Source organism: Cynara cardunculus (assembly GCF_001531365.2).
Source record: "Cynara cardunculus var. scolymus isolate 2C chromosome LG 16, CcrdV1, whole genome shotgun sequence".
Taxonomy (NCBI): domain Eukaryota; kingdom Viridiplantae; phylum Streptophyta; class Magnoliopsida; order Asterales; family Asteraceae; genus Cynara; species Cynara cardunculus.
The window spans coordinates 9,217,875-9,245,471 of NC_037543.1; the positions used below are offsets into that span (position 1 = coordinate 9,217,875).

The 27,597-nt window shown below is 32.8% G+C and overlaps 3 protein-coding genes across 5 annotated transcripts; all 3 read right to left on the reverse strand.

Moving 5' to 3' along the window:
* Positions 1–700: 700 nt before the first annotated feature.
* Positions 701–4,134, reverse strand: LOC112528981 (probable receptor-like protein kinase At1g30570). Its single transcript, XM_025140066.1, has 4 exons — positions 3,223–4,134; positions 2,993–3,094; positions 2,757–2,837; positions 701–1,196 (listed from the first exon to the last, which is right to left on the reverse strand). The coding sequence occupies exons 1-4, from the start codon at positions 4,132–4,134 to the stop codon at positions 1,056–1,058; spliced, it is 1,236 nt and encodes a 411-aa protein (XP_024995834.1). The 3' UTR covers positions 701–1,055.
* A 2,891-nt stretch (positions 4,135–7,025) lies between these two features.
* LOC112528982 (urea-proton symporter DUR3) lies at positions 7,026–11,694 on the reverse strand. Its single transcript, XM_025140067.1, has 9 exons — positions 11,518–11,694; positions 11,312–11,419; positions 10,649–10,744; positions 10,468–10,550; positions 9,486–9,706; positions 8,897–9,159; positions 8,579–8,817; positions 7,848–8,497; positions 7,026–7,514 (listed from the first exon to the last, which is right to left on the reverse strand). The coding sequence occupies exons 1-9, from the start codon at positions 11,692–11,694 to the stop codon at positions 7,237–7,239; spliced, it is 2,115 nt and encodes a 704-aa protein (XP_024995835.1). The 3' UTR covers positions 7,026–7,236.
* Positions 11,695–24,283: 12,589 nt separating this feature from the next.
* Positions 24,284–26,574, reverse strand: LOC112529243 (ubiquinol oxidase 2, mitochondrial-like). Of its 3 annotated transcripts, none has more exons than XR_003070907.1 (5): positions 26,148–26,574; positions 25,938–26,066; positions 25,143–25,631; positions 24,661–25,033; positions 24,284–24,531 (listed from the first exon to the last, which is right to left on the reverse strand). XR_003070907.1 is itself a non-coding variant. In XM_025140419.1 (4 exons), the coding sequence occupies exons 1-4, from the start codon at positions 26,484–26,486 to the stop codon at positions 24,974–24,976; spliced, it is 1,017 nt and encodes a 338-aa protein (XP_024996187.1). In that variant the 5' UTR covers positions 26,487–26,574; the 3' UTR covers positions 24,284–24,973. The 3 variants fall into 3 exon arrangements, 1 of the variants encoding a protein (XP_024996187.1); XR_003070906.1 differs by having other exon boundaries at positions 24,284–24,547; XM_025140419.1 differs by having other exon boundaries at positions 24,284–25,033.
* Positions 26,575–27,597: the final 1,023 nt, after the last annotated feature.

The window sequence follows — 27,597 nt, forward strand, 5'->3', positions numbered from 1 at the left end:
CTGTGCATTGCATGTTGTACGTTTCATCCAACCCGATTCGGGATATTTTATGTGAAGCATATGTCCGTGTTTATTGTTGCTTTAAGCAATGTCCCAACTTGACAATAGCGAAAATCTATCTGAAATAATTTTGGTCAAAATCCGTCAGGTACCCATAAAAAATATGGTTTTTTTCCCAAAGAATTTTAACATGTTATCTACGCTTTTCCGATAAACTATTCCGTTGAAAATATCTGATTTCCGTCTCCGTCGGAAAAACTTTCAAACCCGAAAATCACCGACTGTCAATTTCCGACATAAGGTCTATCAGAAATGGCTTTTGCCGACGGATTTCCAACGAAAACTATAGTTGGAAAAAGTGGTGTTTTTAGTAGCGTGTTAAGGGACAAATATAAAACAATTGTGAGTGTGACTCTATTGTGAATAGTTTACAATTTAAACACTTAGATTTAGAGCTTATATGCATATAGACATATATTAATTAGCCTCCCCTATATAGATAGGAAGTTTCAAATATAAACCAATTTTAATCGTCCATCTACCCTAATTAATATCTGATTTTATAAATAAGAAAAATTAACGTTCGAGGAGTTTATGGTGTGGTTGTTATCGAGAAGGAGATTTACTATGAAACTGGGACGAGGTTTATCCATCTAGAACTGTTATTTGATCCGACAAACAGAAAATCCATTGAAAACTACAGGAAATGTTTTAACAAATTCACAATGCATTCGGTGCGAGAAAAATGCATCTCCAGAATACTTGCACCGAGAGGATGTACCGCAAATAGACATCCAATTATTTAGGAAAAATTATCATTAAGTTTCTTAATAACTTTTAGCGTAATTTATAACTAATCTTACCACAAACCTTATTCCAGTTCACTTACCAATTGCAAGTTTAGGAAACAATGTCATGGTTGAGTGAGATTGCAGCCACTTTGTTAGTCACACCACCTGCCCTCTCCTCTCCTGCTGTCTCAACACCTCCATGCCCTCTGTAAGCTCTCACAATGAGAGCTTGCAGTGGGCCTTGTTTTTACGTTCGCCCAGGACCTATAAAATGTCAGGAACAGACTTGTCTACAGCCTTGGTTCTTAGAGCAAGTTTTGACTGAATCATATGACGAATCTCCTTCAACTTGTGCTCCATCTCTAGCTCCGTCTCTTGCTGCTCTACTAGATTTGTTTTCAACCTCTACAAATTGGTGAAACAAATCCATAAGCCACTCATCTACTAAATCCTCTCTCTCTCTCTCTCTCTCTCTCTCTTATATATATATATATATATATATATATATATGGGAGCGATCAAATGCAAACCACTCAATTTGTACAAACCGTGCAAACCGCATTCAACCGATCATAATTTTTCATTTTGTTCATTTTTTTGTAATTATGAGAGGTTGATTAATCATTTTTATTGTGGAGGGTGTTAATCATAGATATTATCATCTTCATTATTTTAATTTTAGAGAAATACATGAAACAGTTTCATTAATGTTAGAGAAATACATGAAACAGTTTCATTAAGTATTATATGAAACAATTTCACAACCATATATGAAACAACTTCATCAAAAAAAATATTATATGAAACAATTTTTCAAGATTAAACAATTTCATGAAAAAATTTCATAAAATTAAACAATGAAATCGACAGATGAAGGTGGTTTGCACGGTTTACACAAATGAGGGCGGTTTTCATATGATCACTCATATATATATATATATATATATATATATATATATATATATATATATATATATATATATGACTTAAAAACCCCAAACTCAATTCAGCCACGAGTTGCTAAATTGTTTTCCCCATTAAAACAATATTCTTTATGTTCCCTCTGAATTTCAATATTTAACTAAACCTGTAATATGTTAGGAATTAGGGATGGGAGATAATATGTTTGATAATCACTTCACTACAACAAAATTGGGTTTATATGACGTCATCATTTTATAAGCGTTTTAATAGACCATTTTATAGGACCAAAAATATATTATCTAAAGGCGTTGTAATAAATTTATAAGACGTTTTTTAGAGTCTTAACCAAATTTTTAGGATACTTTTAAATACAAAGCGTTGCATTAGCAATTTTATAGAACATTTTCTTAGAAAGTGTCCTATAAATCCATCATTTTACGGGCACTTGTTTTTATAGGCCACATTTTCGAATAATGTCCTATAGAATTGCTAATGCAACGTTTTGTATAAAAAATGTCCTAAAAAACTTGTTATATATTAAATTCAATTTATCTGGGATTGAAAGGGAACGTAGTGATTTGGTGGATATAATTAGGGAAGAGTTATATATTAAATTGAGTTTTTACAGAAACAAAGACATAAATGGTGTAAATAAGCTTATGAGAAATGGGGATGGGATACCTAATGGCATTAAATTCTATTATCAAATTCTACAATAAAAGAAACATAACTCAACTCTTTATGACATTAAATTTCCCACATGCCTACTTATCTAATACTACAACTTTATTTTTTTTTTCTTTTGAAACACGATACAAATTTATAAGGGTTTATTAGCAGTTTAATTAATTTGACGGAACTCACAACTTGTTTGCACAGCCGTTGTACATGACTGTTTGATAATGACTTAATGGTATAAAAATTAAAGTGGCTTATTCAGTAAACTATCAAGCAGGTTACACAAACTATCAAGCTTAAGATCTGATTGTAAAAGATATGGCTAAAATTCTAGTGAAACAATGAATCTGTAGAAGTACTTGCCTTCTCTTCCACCACTTCTTGTTGCTTTTTCACTCTTTCACGCAGCTCCTTTAAGCGCATGTTCATCGTCAACCTCTTTTCCTAAAACAAAGAAACGAAGGCAAATTCAAACAGTGAAAAGATGAATACCATAGTATTATGTTTTAAGCCGAATTCCAGAATCTATCCAAGGAAAAGTAACGTGTAAGATGATTTACATCTAAAGCATCGATGTAAGGAGTGATAGAAAGTCATACCGCCACATGGTTTCTGCTTGTACCACCATCCAACGGCGAAAAATCTGATTCTACTACGTCCTCATCATCGCTATCATAATCTGCAGGACTATTTGCATCACCCTGCTGATTAATTTATAATTAAGAAAAACTTATTCAGTTTCTCGGTATGATCCACAAATTGTGTGATGCCGCCAAGATAATAATTACCAACAACTAATTAATGAGTAGAATTAGAAAAGGAAACTTACTTGATGTTGTAGCGCACGTTCAAGTATTCTCACAACCTTGGTCATTAATGGACGTTCTTCAAGATCTCTCTTCAAACACTGATAAGCTATTGCAGTAAACGCCTTCAAAGACCTGGGCTTTATTTCATCCTTTATATTTCTATAAATGATTTCGTTTATTTTGTTCTGTTCATAGCACTGTCGAGCCAATCCTGTCAGTGGTCGATACTTATCATTGTTATTGCCAATACATAACCTCCCACACAGTACTTCGAACAACATCACGCCAAACGAGTATACATCTGACTCCTTTGTTAATACCCCCGTCTCTACATATACCGGGTCACAATACCCAATCGTGCCTACAGCGTTGGAGACAAGAAATGTGATTTGTTGGTTGGCAGGACCAAATTTGGATAGACCCAAATCTGATATCCTAGCATTCCAATTTTCATCTAAGAGGATATTAGAACTTTTAATATCACGGTGCAATACCCTTTGTTGGGTCCCACCAGGATTATGAAGATAGGCGAGTCCTCGAGCTGCTCCAATGCAAATCTTTAGGCGTTGGATCCATGTTAGATCCTCACTGTTGAGATACAAGTCTAGACTTTTCTTAGATGCATACTCGTACACGAGGATCTTCTCACCACTCTCATCACAAAACCCTAAAAGAGAGACGATATTTTCATGTTTGTAACGGGAAAGCATGATGATCTCCTTCCAGAACTCGGGGTCTCCTTGCCCAAATGCACGATTTAAACGCTTTACAGCAACCACGGTTTGCCTCTCTGAATGGAGGAGTTCTCCCTTGTACACTTTCCCAAATCCTCCATTTCCGATGCAATTGTCATCGGAAAAGTTGTTGGTTGCTGATATTATAGCTTCTAGTTGTATTTGGATGTGATGAAATTGTTTTGTAACATGCATCATTTTGATGGTTGAACAAGAAAACAAGTTCAATAATTCCAAAGAATATATAAAGAGCTTGAAGGGGCTATTATTGCATCTGTTTGTGAGAAAGCTAGTAATGTATTTAACAATGTAATGAGAAGAAGCCCTTGGTCAACTCTCCCCCTCTCTCTCCTATCTATCTTTTATATATATATATATATATATATATATATATCGGTTCATTATGAAAACCATAAAAAATTAACAATCGTGAAAACCTGTATGTACATATATATACATTAATGTGTATATGCTAATGAATTTCAATATCTATATGTATCAATGTATATATACGTATGTATTGATAAATATACTTACGGACGAAATACATATTTTTAAAATGTATATATATCATGGTCTCACTCCTTTCAATTTTTTTGTGGTTCTCATGAAAATCTAAGCCTATATTTAAAAAGAGAAAGATATATAGATAGGTATATAGGGACAGGCTCAAGGAAAAACCGTAAAAAATTTAAAAACTGAGAAACACACTAGTAACCGTTCATATATACGCAGCGTGTATAACGTTCATCTATAGACACGCACGTAGACACTAGAAAACATCTTCAACTGATTGTATGTGCATGTGCATACCGTGCGGATGAACTGTTACTAAGTGTCCCTTAGCTTTTCATTTTTTCATGTTTTTCTCTAAACCCCTCTCTCTCTCTCTCTTTATATATATATATATATATATATATATATATATATATATGTATGTATGTATAGAGGTGACCTTCTTTTGAGAACCTATTAAATTGAAATAACTTTGAGAGCTAGTGTATCATGTGATATTTAATTTAATTTTTTATCTAAGACTAGTATTTAGAACATCGAATAATATATGTTTGTTTTACAATGTGTTTGTTCACATGTATTTGTTACATAATGTGATTCCTTTTAGCCTCTTTGTGAAACAAAAGTTACATTTAAAGAAGTTTCACAGTGTGAATCTCATACATATGAAGCAAACACCTTGTGAAACAAATACATGTTCATTAATACATCATTTGAAACAATACCTTAAGATAATAGTTCTTATAATTAATATAATATATAGCGTTCTTAAATGATTAAGCTTATGTATATATATATTATGTATATTGATCCGTATGTCGTGAATCATGTTTCTTGAATAAATAATTGTACATTTATTTTTAATTTTAATTTTGTTCCAACCAATTAAAAATGAATATCTAATTTCATATTCTACCAGGCCAACTGTCAACTATATGTCACCCCTCTCGTCTACCTTTTAATTTATATTTCCCATCAATAATTGTCTCTTTTAATTAGACATATTTGGACAAATCAGTGTTTACAAAGATGTGTTATGGTGTAGGAGATGTTCCTCGTTGTTATGATACAATAAGGTTTGATAGCGTTTTTGTAAGATGTAGTTTGTAAATATGAATACCTGTTTTTTTGGACAAACTAAAAAAGAAATATGAACATTTATTTTAAGTCAGATAGAGAATTGAATAACCAAAAACAAGCACATCTTGAATATGCATATAAAGAATTGACTTCCCTTAGTACCGAGTCATGCATTTGCCATGCTAACGATTCCTCATTTGGTATGAGTTCCATTACTGCAATGTTTTGAAATACATTGAGTTGCGTCAATATAGAATAAATGGTGATGGAATATAAGTTCAATTTGTTTGCTTTGCTGCCCAACAGAGACTGTTAGTTGACACTGCTAGATAATATGATCCCTTTTATAAAGGATCTGCTAACTCACCAAGAGATAGTTAGAATTGTAGCCGGCAAGTCAATGCTTCCTTGGCCTTTTTACCCCTTTTCCTATCATAATCCTTGGATCTTTATGAATCTGCAAAAATAACTAGCTTTGTAAATGCCATTTCTGTCAATGGAATAGCAAATTTTTAAGCTTTACCCATGAAGTGAGTTATAATAACACTATTAATTTGACTAAGGGGCCGTTTACTTAAAATTTACCTTGGTAAGTACTTACGCGTTCAATAAGGATCAAGAACCTAGTAAATGAAGGTGATGACTCTTACCTAGTCATAAACGTTTACCCTCAATCTATTTTGATGGCAAGGATTGTTACCCCCATAATGTAAGATAGAATGTTGACTCTTGGCATAATTTCCTGACATGATTTAATTTTTTTTAAATTACCCCGTGTAATACACAGGATCGAACCTAGTATATATATATATATATATATATATATATATATATGTGTGTGTGTGTGTGTATTAGCTACGATAGGTTCATCCCTAAAAGTAAAACTAAATTTCCAAATATTATGTCTTAAAATCGGTTGGGAAACCAGACCGACCATCACTCCGGGTCTCCGCTCGCTCTCATCCTTTCACTGGCGGCCGGTGGTGCTTCTCTCTGCTCGGACGAATACTTGTCGGATGTCTTCGTGTAGTAAACAAGTAATCTCCGCTCTCTACCTTCTTTCGACAAAACTTTAAGGGCTTGTTTGTTTTTTTTTTTTAAAAATTACCTCTTGTATCTCCGAATTGTGATTCGTTCAGACATTTGGACATAAGAGCATTTGTTTCATTTTTAAAATAAGAGCTTAAAAACTCTAAATATCATTTGAAATTTTAAGTTATAAACGTATTCTTTAATATCTCTTAATTCTAATCCACCCTCTATTAAATAGTTCATATTTTGGGGGCCGAAAGAGATTTTTTAGCAAAAACTATTTATCTTTTATACTTTTGTAAAAACTATTTATCTTTTATACTTTTGTAAAAAACTATTTATCTTTTATATTTTTGTACTAGTTTGACCGATTTAAATTTCAGAGGTTTTTTATACATTCCTATTGATTCATCATCCATTCAAATCTTTCAAGATAAGAAGTGTAACTTCAATCTCAGGTGATTCCAATTTCATCAGGCTTTACTGTTCTTTATTCTTCTTATTTACTTGTTGAAACTAAACGAATTTACACTTAAATCTATCACACAAAAAGAGCCAACTTGGTTCTTGTCTTGTTACCATTTGTGTTTTAGCTGAAGCTGATCGGGTAGCCCTCGATCTAGCTTGTCGAAATCTGATCAAGGAAGATGATCGATTTGTGGTTTTCCAGTTTCACACTAGCTGTGATGTTTCGTTTTTCTTCATCTTTCCCTTTTCGAGCAAGTAAATTCTCTCGGCATCTGGTACAGCTTTGATGATGGTTTCGAGCTTCAGATTCAGTTCTTCGATCTTCCCGACAAGCTTATCGTTGGTGAACATTCCGAGCATAACACATTGAATCGCCTGCCAGCTCTCGGCTAGTGGTAGAACGATGATCACGGCCGACCCAATTGTACCCCATGCTATCGCCACAACCGCCCAGAAAGTGAAGTATCCTTTGCTAAAATCCCCTGAATTCACAAAGTAACAAGTAGAAGTTAGTAAGGGTGCATTTGGTACGCAAACTACACAGGCCAAGACATAATGGAACAGGACGGAACGGGATATACAGGACGAGCGAGCGTGAGATAGGGGTGGAAAGAGTTGTGCAAGGTTTTAAGGTTATATTTGACATGGGTAGTTTAATAATTTACCAATCTCGTCTAATCTCCCTACTTTTGTTCCACCTATTTTGGTAGACAGATTTTCATCTTGTTAGTCCTGTCCTGTTACAGCTAATATCCCACCAAATGTGGTACGATAAGTCGAGTAATGGAAATAGTCGAAACAGATCATGAATTTACTTGCAGGAAGCGATAAAAGCGGCCACAAAACGACGATCACGAAGGTAAACCCGACACCCCATTTGATGATCCATTTCTTCGCACTAATCAGCTTCTCTTCCTTAAATTCATCGACCGAAAGTTCACTCTTTTCCTTCTCAACAACCGTTATCTGCTTTGTGGTTTCCCAATCGTAGTTTTGCGGCCTCAACAAACTGCATACAACGTGGATCCCCCCACCTGTTAGAATTGAGACTAGATTCCCAGCGAGCATAGGTGCGTTTCTTCCTGTTGTGTCTAGGTTGACTCGACCGTATTCAACACTAGCAACTGATAACCAAGTGATGATTCCTAGGAGACACCCGACGGTTGTGCCTAAAATAGCGCCAAAAGCATTCGCTTTTCGCCATAGGAGCATGAAGGCGATGGGGATAACGGCTGAGCCGATGAACACGCCCATGGCTAAGTACATCCAACCAAGTGAAACCCCGACTTTGTTTAGTATAACCGCTAGAATTCCCATGAAACATCCGAAGGAGAACACGACCGCCCTTGAAACTTTCAAGATTTGTTTCCCGTTAGCATCTGGATTGACGTAAGTTCGATAGATGTCATAGGTGCAAAGGGATGAAACAGCTATTAACTCCGAAGAACCAGCAGATGTCACGGCCCTAATGTAAACACGTTACGAACAGGTTAGAAATCGTGATTGCAGCATGATTTGCATTATCGTGCTCAAGATTTCAACTCACATGAAAAGCATGGTCAGTAAGAGGACGGATCCCCCTTTCCCCATCAACGCGATAGCTGTAGCAGGAGGAACAAGCCCATGGCTCGCTTCACTTGCGGTTAATGGAAGATCAAGGGCTAGAGCTCCCAAACCGAGAGCTGTAGCCAACGAGAATGGCACAGCGAACCATACGAGCCCACCTAACAGGTAACCTTTGTGAGTCGAGGACGGTCTAGCCGCAATGGCACTCACCCAGTATCCCTAAAGATAGAAACAAGCATTCTAGAGTCAAAACCTGTTAGTTCTGGCCTAGATTTGATGGAAAGAAAAAAAAACTTACATTGTCGACAAAAACCGTGCCAAAATTACCAACAATGTTGATAATGCCGAAAACAAGCCCGCCTGAGCTCAACATTGTTAGATAAGATCCGTTGTAGTTTCCATCGACAGGGCCACAAGCTTGTCCGTCATGCGAGAGAGGTTCTTGACACATTCTAGATCTGCTCGAGACCTCCATTAGGCGTCGATAGACAACGCTAGGGCTACCGAGCTCACTACTAGCCGTGTAGACCAAGAACACGAAGATGACTAGTACCACGTGCACTGATAACAAAACCAAATCGACCCACAAACGTCAAGACATACACAACTATATGAATACAAGCTCTGTAAAGGATATTTAACTAATTTAGCCCCTAACCGACTTATCTAACCACTTTGTAAGGACTTCGACTAATCCCGGAGTCACTGCATTTGAACCTCCATGGCCACAAGGGGATTTTTATTCCTTCTTGGATTTGAACCTGGTACCTCCATGTATTTTGACATTTAGAACCAAGCTTAAACCAACCGGTGACCACCTTGTTTGAAACAAAACATGATATGTTTGACCTCAAAAGTCAAACCGATAGAAAATAGCATTAGGTTACCTATCACGGAGTGTATATAACTAGCCAAGAATGTGGCCTTCAATCCTCCTGCAAGAGTATACACAATCACACCGAGCGGTATTAGAAAACTGGCGGCATAAATGTTGACTCCGGTGAGTGCATTGACCACCGCGGAGCCGCCAAGAAGCAGCATCGCCGTCACTATGATATTCGTCATGAAGCAGAAGACCAAAAACACGACATGTGCGGCCGTTCCCCATCTGATCAAGATGCGTGCAAACAAACCCGTTATTAAAAAATATTGGAAAAAATGAAACTCATGACCTTTAAGTGAGTGTTTTAAACATAAACACTTAAAGATTTGGTCACTTTAGTCGGGATTTTAAGTCAACGCGTACAACTTGATCACTTGTAAGTATTAATATTAGATCTCAAACCCATAGATGGGTAGATCTAGAAATACGGCTTGAGTGATGCAAGAAAGATTCGAGAGGGTCTTTTATAACCATATAGAGATACGTGTTTTTGAGTGATTTTCGCTAAGGTTCAAATGGCTTCAAAAGGGACGTTTTCTTTTGATGAATAAATGGAAATATTACTTTCAGTTGATATTAATGTCACAAAGAGATTTGGACATTTATTTCCATACTACTAGAGCTACGATCCTTCGAGGTCGACTTAGTTAAATCGGCAAGTCTTAAGTTAGCAAAAGTGGTGACTTTATGGAGATAGGTGGTCATTCTCTGTAAGAGTTCACTTTCGAGAGAAAGGAATTCGTATAGATTTTGTCACACTTGTTTCTGACCATGAGGTTACTACAAATGTCTTACATAATGCTTACACTCATAATGCTTGCTCAAAGTTATTTTCTTCTCTTTAATTGAAATCATTGCATTTTCGACCTACGATTCGAAACCCTGAAGTCCAATCCCTGTGGATACGATATCGGTATTTTTATCACTTTATTACTTATAGCGATCATAGTGCTCGGTGTGAATTCCAGTATTATATATAAACATACCGGGCTTTAACAATTTCACAAACGGTATGAGCATGAGGAGCCTTTCTTTTGATCTCTATAGCCATTACACCAAACAATAGTACCTGTTTTTAAGTGAAGGTACAAGTGTTTAATGCATGAGTACAAGTTACAAAGCATGATAGACGAAACCAGGATTAGAAAGGTGGGGTGAGGGTGGAACCTGTATGGTGGCACCACTGGCGTACCAGAATGGACCACTCACTCCATACTCCCATGCGACGTTTGAACTTTGCAATATTGTAGCAGCCCAGGTCCACTGTAATATTTATACTCTTCGTTATTTATTAAATAAAAAATATAAGATAAAAAGGTCTTGAGGGGTCAACCGTTCTTAAAAAATTGAAGTGTTTCTAAATTCTATTAAAGGACCGTTTATTAAACACTTATTTGGTAAGTGTTTTCCGGATAAATTTCTTTATCAGATAACATGAGAAGGGCCAAGAATCTTACCGGGTAAGAGGGATAGAAAGTCTTATCCGGTAAGTAAGAATTACGAATTTTACATAGGTAAGCACTTAACCAGTAACTTGTTGCTAAACAGATGTTTTTAAATTTTTTAAAACTGCATACAATCCTATGAAATTCCTGACTTAAGGATTTTAAAATACTATGTTTGTAGGATTTCAATTAAATTATAGGATTTTAATTCCGAACAATCCAACAAACCATACATGAAATAAAAAATTAAAAATGGATTTAAAATCCAAATACTCCAAATCTAATCCATTGCTGGAAACCAAAAGGGGACAGTAAGAGGCAATTTGGTTTAGGGTTCAGATCAAAACCAAAGGGACCATGGATTGGAAGCGGAAAGAAATGGTACCTGAGATACAATAACACTTGCTATGAGTCCTGTTTTAACATTTCTCCCAGCGGTGTTGAACCACTCCGACGTGTGGCGAGCTCCCACGTAACGTTTCTCCAGCCAAACCTGTATTAGCCATATATACATAGGTGTTATCTCTCTCTCTCTGTGTATCTATCTATGTATTATGGGGTTGTACATGATGCAAAGGGAGTAGTACGTACCAAAAAAGAGGTGAAGAAGGCAAAAAAGGCACCGAATCCAAGAATAACAGAGTACCCAACACCTTGATTCAGGACAGCTTTACCACCAAAGAAACTGCTCTGCCTCACACAACTGCCGTCACCGGAAAGTTGGTAATAGTTGCCGGAAAATTGGAAAGGAGAACAAGTTGGTGCCATAGTTGATAATTGTGTGAATGAATGTGTGAGAAGTGAGAAGAGAAGGGTGATAGATTAGAGGCTGAGAAAGTCAAACAATGGAAATATGGGATCTTTTAATTGCTTCACTAGGAATCTGTTTAGCGCCTTCATGATTCCAACGTGGGTCCCAATGCAATATATAAAAAATAATTAATTCTCATTTTAAAAAATACATTTCTTTTAAATTTCTTGTTGTAAAAATATCTACAACTATTCTCATAGCTTTAAAAATATATGTTTTATAAAATATAATCAACATTTAGGAAAAACATAATAATGTTTAATGTTTTTCTTGTGAATAGAAGACTTTAAAATTAAATATTTAATAAATAAAATCAATATATTTTAATAATACAAATAATGTCATATTATGATATATTATTTTCCGAGATTTTATAGTTTTTTTATTTTTATTTAAAAAAAGTTATAGAAAAGATGGACGTAAATTTCAAAGTTTTTAAACATTTGACTTAATTTCCTATAATTTAAAATTATGATTTTTTATAATATTTTTTAAACGTAATAATTAAATATAAATATAAATATACGTTACCAACAGAACAGGGTATAATTTTGTTAACAGTGTAACACAAGGCTATTTTGTTAAAATTTTCAATTTTTGGGCTAAAAGTGTAATTTTCCTATTTTTGAAGGTTATTTTCGTCATGATCCCTACGATTTGTTGTCGTCATCAATAGGTCCAAGGTTGTAAGTTGTAGTCGTCGTTTATGTGAATTATGAAAGATGGTCCCTTGACTTTTAACCAATGTGTTGTCAAATCATTTGACTTCAACTTCTATATTTATGGTTTGTAAAACAAAGTGAATTATGGATTTGGTTCCTATGATTTAGTGGTTTTTATGAAAATGGTTCATCAACTTCATTTATTACATATTATAACTCATCGTATGTTGTTTTGTAACGAGCTCCTTCTCTTCCATTAACTTTGAGGGTATTTTCATTTTTTTTTTCCTTTTTTGTCTTTACTTAAAGGTTCAATTTCGTAAAAACTATACAATCTAAGGGACCAAATCTGTAATTAAGTATAAAAAAAAATCTTTTATAGTTTGAGTTTATTTAATTAATTATTATTTTTTAATATATATATTAATTATTATATTTTAAGTTTTATCCTAATATACCAATATATTTTCTTTTAAGAAAACTACAAAAGTACTCGTATAATACAGCGAGACACATCTCGATTTTAATGTTCTATTTTATTATTTATGTATGTCCATGTTATAATACGATTTTATGTGTTTTTAAGAAAACAATAATGATTTTATTTTTGAATAAGACATAAATTTGAAGATATCATAAAATTTTGAAATTTTTTTTTATCAATGTTAATATCAAATCAACTGTTTAAAAGCTTTCATTTTTATGTAAGTTTTTTAATTTTTTTAATTATAATTTAATTTAAGTTTAATAATGAAACAATTTATTTTTAGTTTAATAATATACCATTTTACAAAGATAATAATTAATTATTCTGTTAAAACTCAATGATTATTCTAATTATATTTTAGATTTTTTATATTCAAAATGAGATGTTTATCATGTATTTGATTATGTTTATCTGCAGTTAGTTACACGAATTCAGATATGGGGCTTTAATAAATTGTACTTACGCACAATCTACTTATAATCTTGAGTTTTAAGTAATATGCATTAATAAACAGTACTTTACGCATAAAAATTGGTTTTTAAGAGTTTTTTGTCAAATACTTTATAATATAGTATGGATATATATTACGTGTGTCTATACGTATGTCTGCGTGCAACATATATATATATATATATATATATATATATATATATGGAAGAGTTTAAACGAAAACCCTATAATTTACGAGAACATGAGAACAGTCTCTAATTCAAGAGTTATCTTTTCTATCACAATTTAGTAGAGGTTATGAAATTTTTTAAATTTAAAATAATATTTAAGATCTTTTAAAAAAATTTACCACATAGAAGGGTAAAATTGAAAATTAAAATCATAAAATTCAAAATAAGTGATCACCATGACTTCAATCATCAAGGAAAAGATAAAGATATCGACTACAGTGGTTATCGGAGAATGACAACCAAGGTTATCACAATTATCACAGATTGATTATCACAAATTGTGTAACAAAATTATTTATTGCTCAATTTGTCATCACAGTTCGATCAATTAAGGTGTTATCACATTCGGTTTTTATATGTTAGCGATTAGGTCTTCTATTCTTTTGTCGATTTTTGATTGATGATGATTAGTTTGTGTAACCTAATTAGTCAGGGCTCAATTTATTATCACTACTCGATCAACCAAAGTTGGGTATCATATGATTATCATAGTTATCACATGATTATCATAGTTATCACACACGGGTAAGTGTTCGATTTTTGTATGTTAGTGATCGGGTCTTCATCTTTTTATCGATTTCTGCTCGATCATGATCAATTTCTGTAACCTAATTGGTTAGGGGTCGAAAAATATTGTGTGATACGAAAGCGTTATCATAGTCCGAACAACAAAAAGGTGTTTGTCACATTTAACTCTCCCACTGATTAACTATCACATTGCTATCATAGTTAAAAATTCGAATCAAACAAGACATTAACACATCGATTAGGGAAAGATAATTGGGTTTCACTATTATCACAATGATATCACACCCGCATTATCACACGATTCTTATCACAATTGTGATATTTGGATACCTATAAGTTGTGATGACTTTGGGATTCACAAAAAATATATATATTCCATTTTTCCCTAGTCAATGAGTATTAGTTGGGATAATATAAACAATCAAAACCTTAGGTGCCGTTTACCAAACGCTTACCAAGTCACATTATCTTACTTGATGAAAATGACAAGGACTAAGAATTTTACCCGGTAAGAGCGAATGCAAGAATCGAAAGTTTTACCCTGTAAGTGGGGGCGATGATTCTTACCATAGTTAGCACTTAGCGGGATAAATTGTTGCATACGATGCGTTTTGGTGAATAAAATCTTACTCGGTAAGTACGCGATAGTGTTGAATTTTGTCGATAAGCGCTTAGCAGGTAAGTGTTTAGGTAAACGGGCCCTTAATCTTGCTATCACAATTAAGACATCAATTAGGGAAGATGATTGGTTATTACATTGATATCACAGTAACACATTAATAAGGGGAAGATTATCACACGCTTATCACAATGTGTCATCTAGTATGATTGGTTTATCGAATAACCATGAGAGTCACATATTTATCACATCACAATAGACTATCACATATTTATCACACGATCGAATATGTAGATATAGAATATCACAACATCGAATGCAGATACAGAAACATGATAATATCACAAGATCAAAAAAGAAATTTGAAACCATGAATATCACAAGATCGCATATCCATATATAGAAAACGAATGGGAACATGAGATTCGACGTGATCAAATTGCAATCTAAAATCATGGATAATTACAGTTAATTAAATAACATGAAAATTATAAAAAAAAAAAATACATAATTACATTATTACCCTTATTGATTTATTTTTATTTATTATAATTTAAATAGTTGGTTAAAAAGGTTAGAGACCCACAATTGTTCTCGCATTTGTGCAAAAGAGAGGGTTCTCATGGAAGACCCAAACACTAACATACGAAAATTGAACACTTATAAATGCGTAATAACTGTGATAATCATGTGATAAACAACTTTGGTTGATTGAACAATGATAGCAAATCGAGCCCTAACCAATTAGGTTATTTAAATTGATCATCATCGAGCAGAAATTGATGAAAGAATGGCATACCCAATCGCTAACATATAAAAATCGAACATTAACCAAAATGTGATAACTGTGATAACCAAGCTTGGTTGATCAAACTGGTGATGACAAATTACGTTACACCATTTGTGATAACCAATCTTTGATAACCTTGGTTGCGATTCTCTGATAACCTTTGTAGTCAATATCTTTATATCTTCCATGATGATCAGAGTCATGGTGATTGCTTATTTAGATTTTTATCATTTTAATTTCCAATTTTACCCTTCAACGTCTTAAATATTTTTAAAAGATTTTAAATATGATTTTAAAATTAAAAATTCTCATAACCTCTACTAAATTGTGATAGAATACATACATCTTGGATTGGAGACTATTCTCGTGTTGTTGTAAATCATAATGGTTTTCATTTGAACTCTTCCATATATATATATATATATATGGTTCCGCATAAAATTATTAATCATTAGATTAATTCATTTAACATATTTGATTAAATTGACGTTTATAGCAATATTTTTTAAATTAAAAAACCTCATATCACCTATTTTAATTCAAAAAAAAAAATACAAAATATAAACAAAAATCAAGCGAAATAAATTATACCAAAAAACAATCATATTTTTCTCACTAATTTGACATTCATATTGATATATTTTTCTCATCCGATTTTTCCTTGGTTTTCTGGTTTTTCATTTATTTTGCATTGAGAGAGAGTGAAAGAGTTGAGTTCAAGGAAAAATGCTAAATAAATTAAAAACAGAAAAATCATAAAAGTATATGAAAAAAATATACCAATGCGGTGTAATTTATATTGCTCGATTTTTGTTTTTGTTTCCTTTTTTTTAATAAAAATTAGGGGTATTGAGTTTTTTTAATTTTAAAAAATATTGTTAATAAACATCCATTTAATCACACAATTAAATAAATCAATCTAATGGTTGATGAAGGTGGGTTTCCCCTAAAAGGTTGAACTTCACTATGTATATATGTGTGTGTATACGCACATGTGTATAGATGCGTAATACATATTTCTTTGGAAGTAAATATATCATATTATTAAAATTAAACTTAATAATTTAATAAAATTAAAGTGTAAAAAAGTTATATTTATTTTTATTTTTTAGACTTAATTATGGATTTTATCCTTGTGGTTTGTGTAGCTTTTATGAAATTGATCTTTCAAATAAAGACAAAAAAAGGAAAAGGACAAAAATGCCCCTTAAGGTTAACGGAAGAACTAGATGACCGTTAGAGGGAGGGACCAATTCGTTATAAAACGACATATGACAAGTCTTAATCTGTAATAAATGAAGTTCAAGAACCATTTTTATAAAAAATATTAACCAAGGGGACCAAATACGTAATCTACTCTTTTTATATCTTTGTGATCATTCATATTTGTAGTCAAAACATTTATTTTGAAGTTTCAAAGTTTCTCATTTGAAAACTTCATGATTAAATTAATATTTCTGAGTTAGAGATGGAAATTTTACCCGTTATGACGGATATCTGACTTTAATAAGGTGGGGATTTTCTGATTTAACAGGTATGGGGTGGGGATGTGGATTTATTTTCATATTCGAAGAAGGATCGAGGCGGAGTCAGGGATGACATTACCGTCCTAATCCAACCCCGATTAATTTTTTTATTTTAATTAATATATTTATATATTGATGTATAAATAAATATATAGTTATATATATACATTATTATTGAATGACAAATATATTTTAGTTTTTAATATTGATAATTAATATAGTAACGATTTATTATAATTATAATTTTAAAAAAGATCATTTCTTACTAAATGGATTCTCGTTATCCGCCGAAGATTCCTTCCCCCCGAACCCGTCAGGGATAAATCGGGGCATAGTCGGGGATGGGGGATTAAACAAGGGTCGGGGTCGGAAACAAGGGATGCATTACCCACCCAATACCTGTCCCATTTTTATCTTAGTGAGAACAAAGTTGATTCTATTTTTATGCTTCAAATTGGGGTTTCAAAAGTTTGTTTCCTAAAATTAAAGTTTCGAGAGACGATTCATCAAAAATAAGGATTTTAAAATGATTTCTCAAAATAAAAACACGAACAAGGAATGATTCCCAACATTTAAGTGGGTCGTGGGTCGTGGGTCAAGTAGCTATGGAGGATAGCAGGGGATTAAAGAGAATTTTTCTGTTAATTTAGAGCTTGGCCAAGTAATTGACCGAGCCATGTTTGACGATCACATCGAAAATGGCATCATCACCTTCAAGAACATTAAAGAGAACTCGCCCCATAAGTAACAGGAGGAGGGTCGAAAAGCGGGGAACGAAGTAGGAAAGGGGTTTTCACCGAAGAAGAGGGGCAAACGTGATTGAGCAGAGGGGGCGAGAAAGGTTCGACGGGAAAGGTGGGAGTTGTATACACACACACACATATTATTTAACCAAAATAGATATGAAATAATTGGTAAAAAGACTACAATGCCTTTCACTTAACAAACATTTTTTTAACAAAGTTAACCTTAAAGACTAAAAGCGTAACGAAACGGAACCTATGGTGACATAAAAAGCAATTTTTAAATACCAAGAACGAAAATAGCAATAGACAACAAACAACAGGATGAAAATTGTAGTTTATTCGTAATATAATTTTACTTGATTCTATTTATTATAAATTGAGGATATATAAGAAATGACTAAAATACCCCTCTAAGTTAACATGACATTTTAGACGAGTAAGCGACAAGGACCCAAAACTTTACAAAATGTATAACATATGACTCAAATCCGTAATTATTTTAAGAAATAAAGAGGTTATAACATATAAACCACAATAACCCAAACATGTAATTTACTTTTAATTTTATTTTGATAAGATAAAGCTTCCTTGATTCTATTTTTTGTTTATCGTTGGGCATTTGGGCTGGCCCATTATGATCTCAAAGCCCTAACGGGCTTATACCCGATAGTCCGATACCATTCTCAGACTTTTCGTAAGCCTCACAAGCCCGGTTTATAAAACTAAAAAGCCCACTTATTTTAAATACAAAACTTTAGGAATAGGATCAATATGTAGCTACGGACTTTCTTTTAACACGAGTTAGTCAGAGGGATCAAATACGTAGCAAAATATCAACCACAATAAATAAAAGTGTAATTATTTAAAAATAGGGATAAAACTTGATAATAAACGACAAATATATGAACCAAACGTGTAATTTATTCTATAGAATAGCATAAAAAGTAATTATAAAAATCCAAAGAGAAATAAAAATCTCCTTGTGATGCGGTGATTCCGTACTATCTGCAAAACAGGTGGTCGTTCTGTATAGCGGGTTGGATATTCAGGTTAATAAAAAAAAAGTAATTATAAAGCAACATGAAAATTAACAATAAAAGTAAATAAGGATTAATTTTAAAAGATATTTACGTAACTCGTTTAATGTCACTTTTTAATATAATTTATTTAGCAAAAATATTAAATATATTTTAGATGATTTAATAAATAAATAAAAATACGTAAATGCTACTGTCAACGTACACTTATAGAACTTATTTAATCTGATTATTAGATTGAAAAAAATGATATATCTATACTATATTATAAAGCATTTGATAAAAACTTTTAAAAACCACTTTTTATGTGTAAAGTACTGTTTATTAATGCATATTACTTAATATTAAATCAAAAATAAATTATTTCATTATTAAACTTAAATTAAATTATAATAAAAAAATAATTAAAGAAATTACATAAAAAATTAAAACTTTTAAATAATTGATTTGATATTAACATTGATATATTTTTTTTCAAATTTTTATGATATCTTCAAATTTATATTTTATTAAAAAATAAAATCATTATTGATTTATTAAAAACACATAAAATCGTATTATAACATCGACAGAAACAAATAATAGAATAAAACATTAAAATCGATATGTGTCTCGCTACATTATACGAATACTTTTCTAATACAAATTAAATAATGGCTACTTACATAATCTTAGACTATTTCAATCATAATATTGAAAAACGACGATAAAATAAAGAAGAGATGCTTGATGGATTATTGTAGAAGATTTTTCATTTAAAAAAATATAAAAAGGGTAAGATGGTCAAATAAAGACGACGGCATACGTCATTTCTTGGGCTCCAAGGTCAATGAACTTTCGCCGTCAAGCATATGGATTACGAATTTAGGCTGGTTTTGGTTTTTAGCCACCATTGAAGGGAACAAAATATTACATAACAACTGTTCGGTTTTAGATAAGATATAACAGAATAAATAAAATAATTAATTTATTTATAATGAGTTATTTAATATATTTTAATTAATTTATGTAATTTATTAACTTATAATAAGATAATTGTTTTTTTATAACTAGGAGGGTACTCGTGCAATACAGCGAAATATATATAGATTTTAATGTTTTGTTTTATTCTTTATCCGAAGATGTTATAATACATTGTTTTTTATGTGGTTTTAAGAATGAGATAATGTTTTTATTTTTGAATAAAATATAAATTTGAAAATATCATAAAATTTCAAAAATAAATATATCAATATTAGTATCAAATTAACTATCTAAAAGTTATTGATTTTGTGTAATTTCTTTAATTCAATTTTTTTTATTATAATTTAGTTTAGATTTAATAACAAAGTAATTTATTTTTGATTTAATAATATAATTTTTCATAAGAATAATAATTAAGAATTTTGTTATAACTCAATGATTATCCTAATTATATTTTAGATTTTTTATATTTAAAATAAGATCTTTATCTGGAATTTGATTATGTTTATCTGCAGTTAGTTATACGAATTCAAAAATGGAGCTATAATAAGTTGTATTTATGCACAATTTACTTGTAATCTTAAATTCTATGTAATATTCATTAGTATGGTTTTTAAGAGTGTTTGTCAAATGTGCTATAATATAGTATGGATAGAACATATCATTAGAAAGTTTTCGACAAAACAAATAAAATGACATTAAAATAAAAACTTTATGTAGTTTCTAATTTTTATATTATTCCTTTTCTATATTTTTTTTTACTATTAATATATAATATATTACATAAATTAATAAAAATATAGAAACTGTATAATAATAATATTTTGAGGACAGTAAAATGAAAGTCTAAAAAACATATACAACAAATAAAGTTGAAAGAATGAATGAAATATATATATAAAAAAAGACATATTTGATGTTTTATAAGAGATAAATTGATAAAATATAAGTTTGTTTCACCATGTTCCATGAGGTAGGAGTCGAACAAGCACGTTTCATGAGAATTTCTGTTTGTTTTACCTAAAAGTTCTGTCAAACATGAAACATGGATTTCTGTTATGTTATGTTATGTTTTTCATGTCTTATATAATATACCAAACACACCCTTAAAGAACTAAATATTATACAATTATATAAATATAAAATTGTTGAGCAAAGAAATGATTTGTTAAAGATCAAGAATTAGAGTAGCGTTTGATACATGGGTCATGACATGACTAAAACTTACTGTCTCACATTTGGAACAAGGATGAGGATTGGGACTGGAATTGGGTCTTGTTCCACCAGAATAGGTGGAACAAGATGGGATAAGGATAAGACAGAAACTAAAAGATCACTAATCTACCCTCATCTGATATAACTCTAAAATGATATTTGTTTTAATGGTCACTATCGTCCATCGTTGCCGCCACCGCCACCACCATCCCTAGCGGCCACTAGCAGCCACCGCCGACTACCTCCACCATAACCACCATTGATTACCAAACAACTGCCTACCCTACCTCTACCTTTCAATACGTTGACCACAATTACCTCTTCTACTATTGTTGGTTGCCACGACCACCATTGCTTATCATCTTCACATCCTTCACAGTCACCGTTGTCCACTAGCCACAATCGCCTCTACCTCCACCACCATTGTCGTTGTAACAACTTGCATCGCGCCTCTTGTCCACCATTTTTTACACCTTCTACAGTCACTGTCACCTTCAATCACCTTTAATTACACCACATCAGTCACTGCTACCTACTCCACCACTGTCGACCGCAAATACCACCATTGTCCACCATCTTCACATCCTTCACTGCCACTGTCGTACACCGGTCACCACCTCCTCTACCCCCACCACTATTGTCGCTGCAACAACCTCAACTGTGCCTCCACTAGTTTATAAGGATCTTCCAAACGAAATAAAACATAGTTTTCTTTGTATGTAACAAGTTTTTAAACTACCATTAACTATATAAAAAATTCATTCAAATTCGGTACTATTATATGTAGGATGCTCAAAAACCCGACCAACACGATCAACCCGATCAACCCAACCCAACACGAAATAACTCAACCCGAAGTAACCCGATGTCTAATTGAGTTGTAAAATTTTCAAATCGTAGGTATTGAGTTGATATTGGGTTACTATTATTTGAACCCAATCCAACCCGATATCCATTTATTTATTGGATTTAATATGATTGTTGAATTTCTATTAATATATACACTATCATGTACGTTATTTATATACACGTCTTTTCAATCTATTCACATCTCTATATAACTCATTCATATATATGTTCAGTAACTGTAAACATATATACGTAAATTGAGATAATTAACTGAATGTGATATACATAAGAAGTATTGATAAGTTGTATCAAATGATTGATGATGAAAAAGAAATAATGAGTAGAGAAATAACATGTTCAAGGTTAGAATAATATTTTAATGTACCAAAACATCAACCCGACCAACCCGTACGGTTTGGATTGGGTTGGTTTGCACTTTCGTTTGTGTTGGGTTGAGTTAAGATTTTTCAAACCGCAAACATTATATTTAGTTATTAAAATGTCTTCAACTCGATCAACCCAACCCATAAATTCTTTACTAGCCTGATACTAGGCTTCCCAAAGACTTTATTATTTGCAGTTTTTGTATTATTATTAGTTTTCTTATTTAGTATGTGCTTAGTACAAGTCAGGTCATTCTTTTAAGAAAGTCATGGGTAGGATGGGTTAGTTTTACAGGTTGCTTCATTATTATTTCAAGTCTTGTACTTCCGATTTATTATAAAATTAAGCAGAAAATTTATTCTCTCGAGCTTCGTCTTTTTTTAAGGTTGACCATCTTGAACAGGGCCGTCCTTAGGGGAGGGCGGCACGGGCGCACGCCCATTGTCCAAAAATATTAGGGGCTCATATTTTTCCCTTAAAATACAGTAGTAGTCTAAAATAACTTAATAAATTGAAGAAATCCAAAAATTGTAACATATAATAAGAGGCAAAAAGAATTTAGTTATTAAAAATGACATAAAAATAGATCAACTAATTACATTAGAATAAAAATAAAAAAAAATTAATTGATCATTCATTATATGCTATTGCTTATTGCCTCTCTAATTTTTTTTTATCTCCAACAAGGTCTAGTGATATTGGCTATTGTTATCTCTATATGCTTGACTGTTTTCGTACTTCAACAATTCAACAAGATCATGATGTTCCATAAGCTTTTAATCTTAACATCTTATTTTAGTTGAGCAAAAAAAGAAGGAAAATATAATTTAAATATTTTCATCAAATGTTTGACTTATGTATCATTCATTGGGATTCCACCACACTACACTATTCTATTTAAATGTTCAAACAATCATTTGTTGAGTTTGCATATTATATGTTTAATTCATTATTTATTCTTATTGGATCTCAATTGATCATATTTTCTTTCATATCCTTATTGATTCTTATTTGTCTATTTGTCTAGAAAACATTGATAATTTTATTTATTATCGATCTCTCATTGACCCCCACGATTACTTCTTACAGACAAATTCTCTTTTTGTATCAAAATAACACATATTTCTTGTTATGAACTAAAAAATATCTTACTTTTAATAAGAAACTATCAACTATATAGTTTCTATACTTTTGGTTTCAAATTACCTAACAGAAGCATGTAAATTTAAGTACTCTCTTATATATCTATAATAAAGATAAATAAGATTTCTTTTCTTAGTAAATTATTAGCATTTTCTGTACTCAATTTTATACTAATGAAAAACATTTATTCGTAGTTACCGAGGGTCATCACAAGAAAAGTGAACTTTGACGATGCGACGACATGTTGTTACATACTATCTCTAATGATAAATGGACTATTAGCAACAACAAAAGTCGTTGCTAAAAGCCTTGTTTCTTGCGGTACGCCCTGTTTTTATGTTCGCCCAAGGCCTATAAAATGTCAGGAACGAGCCTGATCTTGAATTCGTCTCTGTCATGACCCTAATCGTACCAAACACCAGTCAAACAGCTTGTCATACCCAATCGTGTCAACTCCTGTCCGGTCCAATCACTCTTGCTATATGGCATTGTCTTACCCTTTAAAGAAAGGTTGGTTTGTCAAAGGGTTTTTACCGCTTCCGTAGAATGTGAGATGGATTAATCATGTTAGTAATTTTAGATCTTAATCGGGTGCATTTGTACTCTTGTAGGGAGGAACATATCTTCATTACTCCGAAGCTCAACAGACCCTGTTACCGAAACAGTTTCTAGATTTGATTCCCCTCATACGAACAACTTTATGTTTATAGTTGCTTTTTATGTTTCTGTAATCATCTCAAAACCTCATTAAACGTTCATTTGCTGTCGCAGAATTCAGCATCCCACATTCGTTCAAACTCCACAAATTAGAACACATCTGCAACTAATCACTAACCATCTTGTGGCTGCCGATGGTGGCCATTAAACCAAATATGATATTATGGTTATACATCAAATAAGGATAGGTTGGTTGATAATTTTTTACTTCTCTCTCATTTTTAGGTGGAACAGAAGGCAATCTCGGTCTCATGTCAAGTCAAATATGAAACAGTAGAGTTCTGTCATGTCCTTTCCAGTCCCGTGTACCAAACACAGCTTTACAACTAGCTATATGGGTGTCTTTAAACCTTGCAACCACTAATCCTCCTGAAAACCTTCTGTGATTCTCTCATATGCTGCAAACGTTGGAATGAAGTGTTTCACAATGATCAATCCAAACAACACCCTGCAAATTAACGATACTAAACCACCCCATTAATCCAATCCATCGATCAACCACTTCCATTCCGTACTCAAAATTGGTTGCAACAATCCAGATTCCAAATCAAAGCATCAAACCACAATTACTACACACCTTCATTGATGGAGATTCGAGCTCCTTCAAAACCAAAAGGCAGTCTTGAAAGATGAATCTCTCATGGAAATGGAGGCAGGCAGGAACAACACCCTGCCAATCGAAAACACATCAACACCATCAAAAACACATCGATTACATCATATTTCTTGAACAGTTTGTAACATAAAAGGTTGGTTTTTGTATACACCACAAAACCAATATCGTAGAATCTACAGAAAGTAAAAACAGTCACTTTTTAGAACCCATTTTTATTACTGATCCAAGTAAAAGATCATTCATAAAGTTTCAGCAATTAGGGTTTGGATTTCCCTTAGTGATATCCAACTGGAGCTGGAGAATCTTTAAGCTCAAGTCCTTGATAATGCACATCCTGCAACATATTCAATCCCAGAAAGTCAGCAACTTCATATCACAAAAGCAAGAATCTTTATAATCAAACTTGCAAGAAAACAAATTAAATTCGAAAATTAAACCGTTACCGAAGCGAAATGATTAACATCACGATGATGGGCCTCATCTGCTCTCACAACCATCACGACATCACGAAGTGTAGCATCAGCAGGAAGACGCCAATAGTCGATAGCGATGGCAGGTGCTTTAACATTTTCTATGGTACCTTTCTCGAGCTCTTTCAAGAATTCGGTGTATGAATGAATCGCTTCTTCCTCGAGGTAACCCGTGATTCGATGAGCGAGCTTAGGCGAAGCAAGATATGCAAGAAAGTAGGCATTGAAGAAGATGCCTTGAACAGTGAAAACAAGGGCACGTTCGTACCACTTTGGCTTAGAAACCTCCATGAAAGTCATTAGATGCATTCTTTCATTCTCAGCTTCTTCTAATAGAGCCTTAATCCAGCCACCACTGTGCTCGAATCGCCTTAAAGATTTACAGTGAAGAAGCATTCCTCCCACCATTCCAGGAACAGCAGCCACGGTTTCAAGCATCATTGCTCGACACCCATATCTCCTCTGAAAGATTTGATGAAATCCCACGAGTTATATATATATATATATATATATATGTGTGTGTGTGTGTGTGTGTGTTTATATCCATATAAACCCTTACACAAATACCAAATTGGGATATATAAGGTCAAATTTAGGAAAAAAAACGTAAACAGAATGAAAAATTGTAAGATTTATATGAGTTCCAAATTAACTTTGGCATGTATGTACGTAAATCATTTACGAATTATGATAAAGATTTTATCAAAGAAAAAAACCCAATAAATGAAAATTAAAAAGTAGGAAGAGATTTGGTTGAAATCTGGTCACCTGAAAGAACACATCGGTGGGGAATCGGAGAGATTTAACAGTCCAGTATGCAAATTTGTCCAAGAATGTCGTCGGAGCATGATGTTTATGAAGATCGATCGAGAGATCTGCTTGGTACGTCTCCCATGGCTGCCAAAAATTATGAATCAGAAAACCAAAACCAAAATAACAAGAAAAAATCTCTGATGACCTTCAAGAATTGGATCATACCCTAAAGCAATTCCACTTCCACTCCGAACCATCATCTTTAGTAACTTTAGGTGGTTGCACTCCCCAGTAACTGACCACCTCTTTAGCTTTCTGACTACTTCCGGCGGCGGTGGCGCTACCACCCACCGCCTCTTCCTTCTGTTGTTTGTCTCCCAACGTCATAGTACTCGCATTGCGAGCACCATTCACCGGAGACGACGTTATCCACCATGCCACCATCGCCTTCTCAGAGCCCACGAGGGCAGCGGTGCTGGTTTTCATAACGCCGGTTGAGAACAAACGTGGACCCATCTGACCCACCACCGATCGGACCACAGTCGTCGCTCCACGACTCATCATCTTTGTCGGCGATCACCGGAAAAAGAAATAGGAAGCCCAAGAAAATTGGAAAGTGGGTACAAAAACGCTTTTTTGTGTGTGATTTCTTGGAGAAGGGTTTATGGGTTTTTGGCTCCTTTTATGCCATAAAAAAGGTATGGCGGTGGTGGATGATACGGCAGCGTTTCGGAAAATGAGTCAAAAAGGTAAAAGCGTAGAGATATACGTTTTTACGATTCTAGCCTTTCATTTCTGGTGATATTCGTTAAGCCACCAAATCTGTATATTGTCGAATGACTATCGTACCCCTAGACCAAAACTTTGTCATTTTAAAGGCAAAATATTATTAAATAAATATTCAAATTAATTTAAAATTTCATGGTTGATATATTTAATTGATTCAAATTAAATTTAAAATTGTGAACGGGTTACGGGTCAAACCGTCAAAGTAGAAAGGAAATTGAGTTTGAGGAAACGGAGGGTATAATGGTAAATTAAAGGAGGAAAGATGCCATAAGGAAACTTTTCTTGGGCTCCAAGCATGTTGAGTAACTTCCACGTCAAAATTCATTAAAATAGTCATCAGCCACTTTATTTCCAAATTTATTAAATTAACTATGGTTTTTAATTAATTTAATAAACCTTATAAAAAGCGGCTAAAAGTTTAAATTGACCAATAAAAATGATTATTTTAAATCATTTAACCTAAATAATTTCCCATTTTTTTCTCTTTATAAACATAAATATATTATATATGACTTGGCATCATGTAAGACCCAAGGTTTTTCGTGAGACCCGTAAAATCAATTCTCAATTCATTGTATTAGATCTATAATCTGAACATTTATAATCACAAAATTATCACCATACAACTTTAAACCATTAGATCATTAGCTTATAAAATTGATCAATTAACATAAATTGATCTTACGAAGTCTCACAAAAAATTTTTGGTTTGAGATTAACCCAATCCTATTATATATTATATAATATTACATGCTAATGGCTAAGGTAGAAATGTTTTGATATCATATGTGCATGTAGACCCCACATGTTTCTAAATTAAAAGTTTATATTATTAATTTAGATAATTATATACTGATTTTGTTAATTGCACTATAATAATTTACTA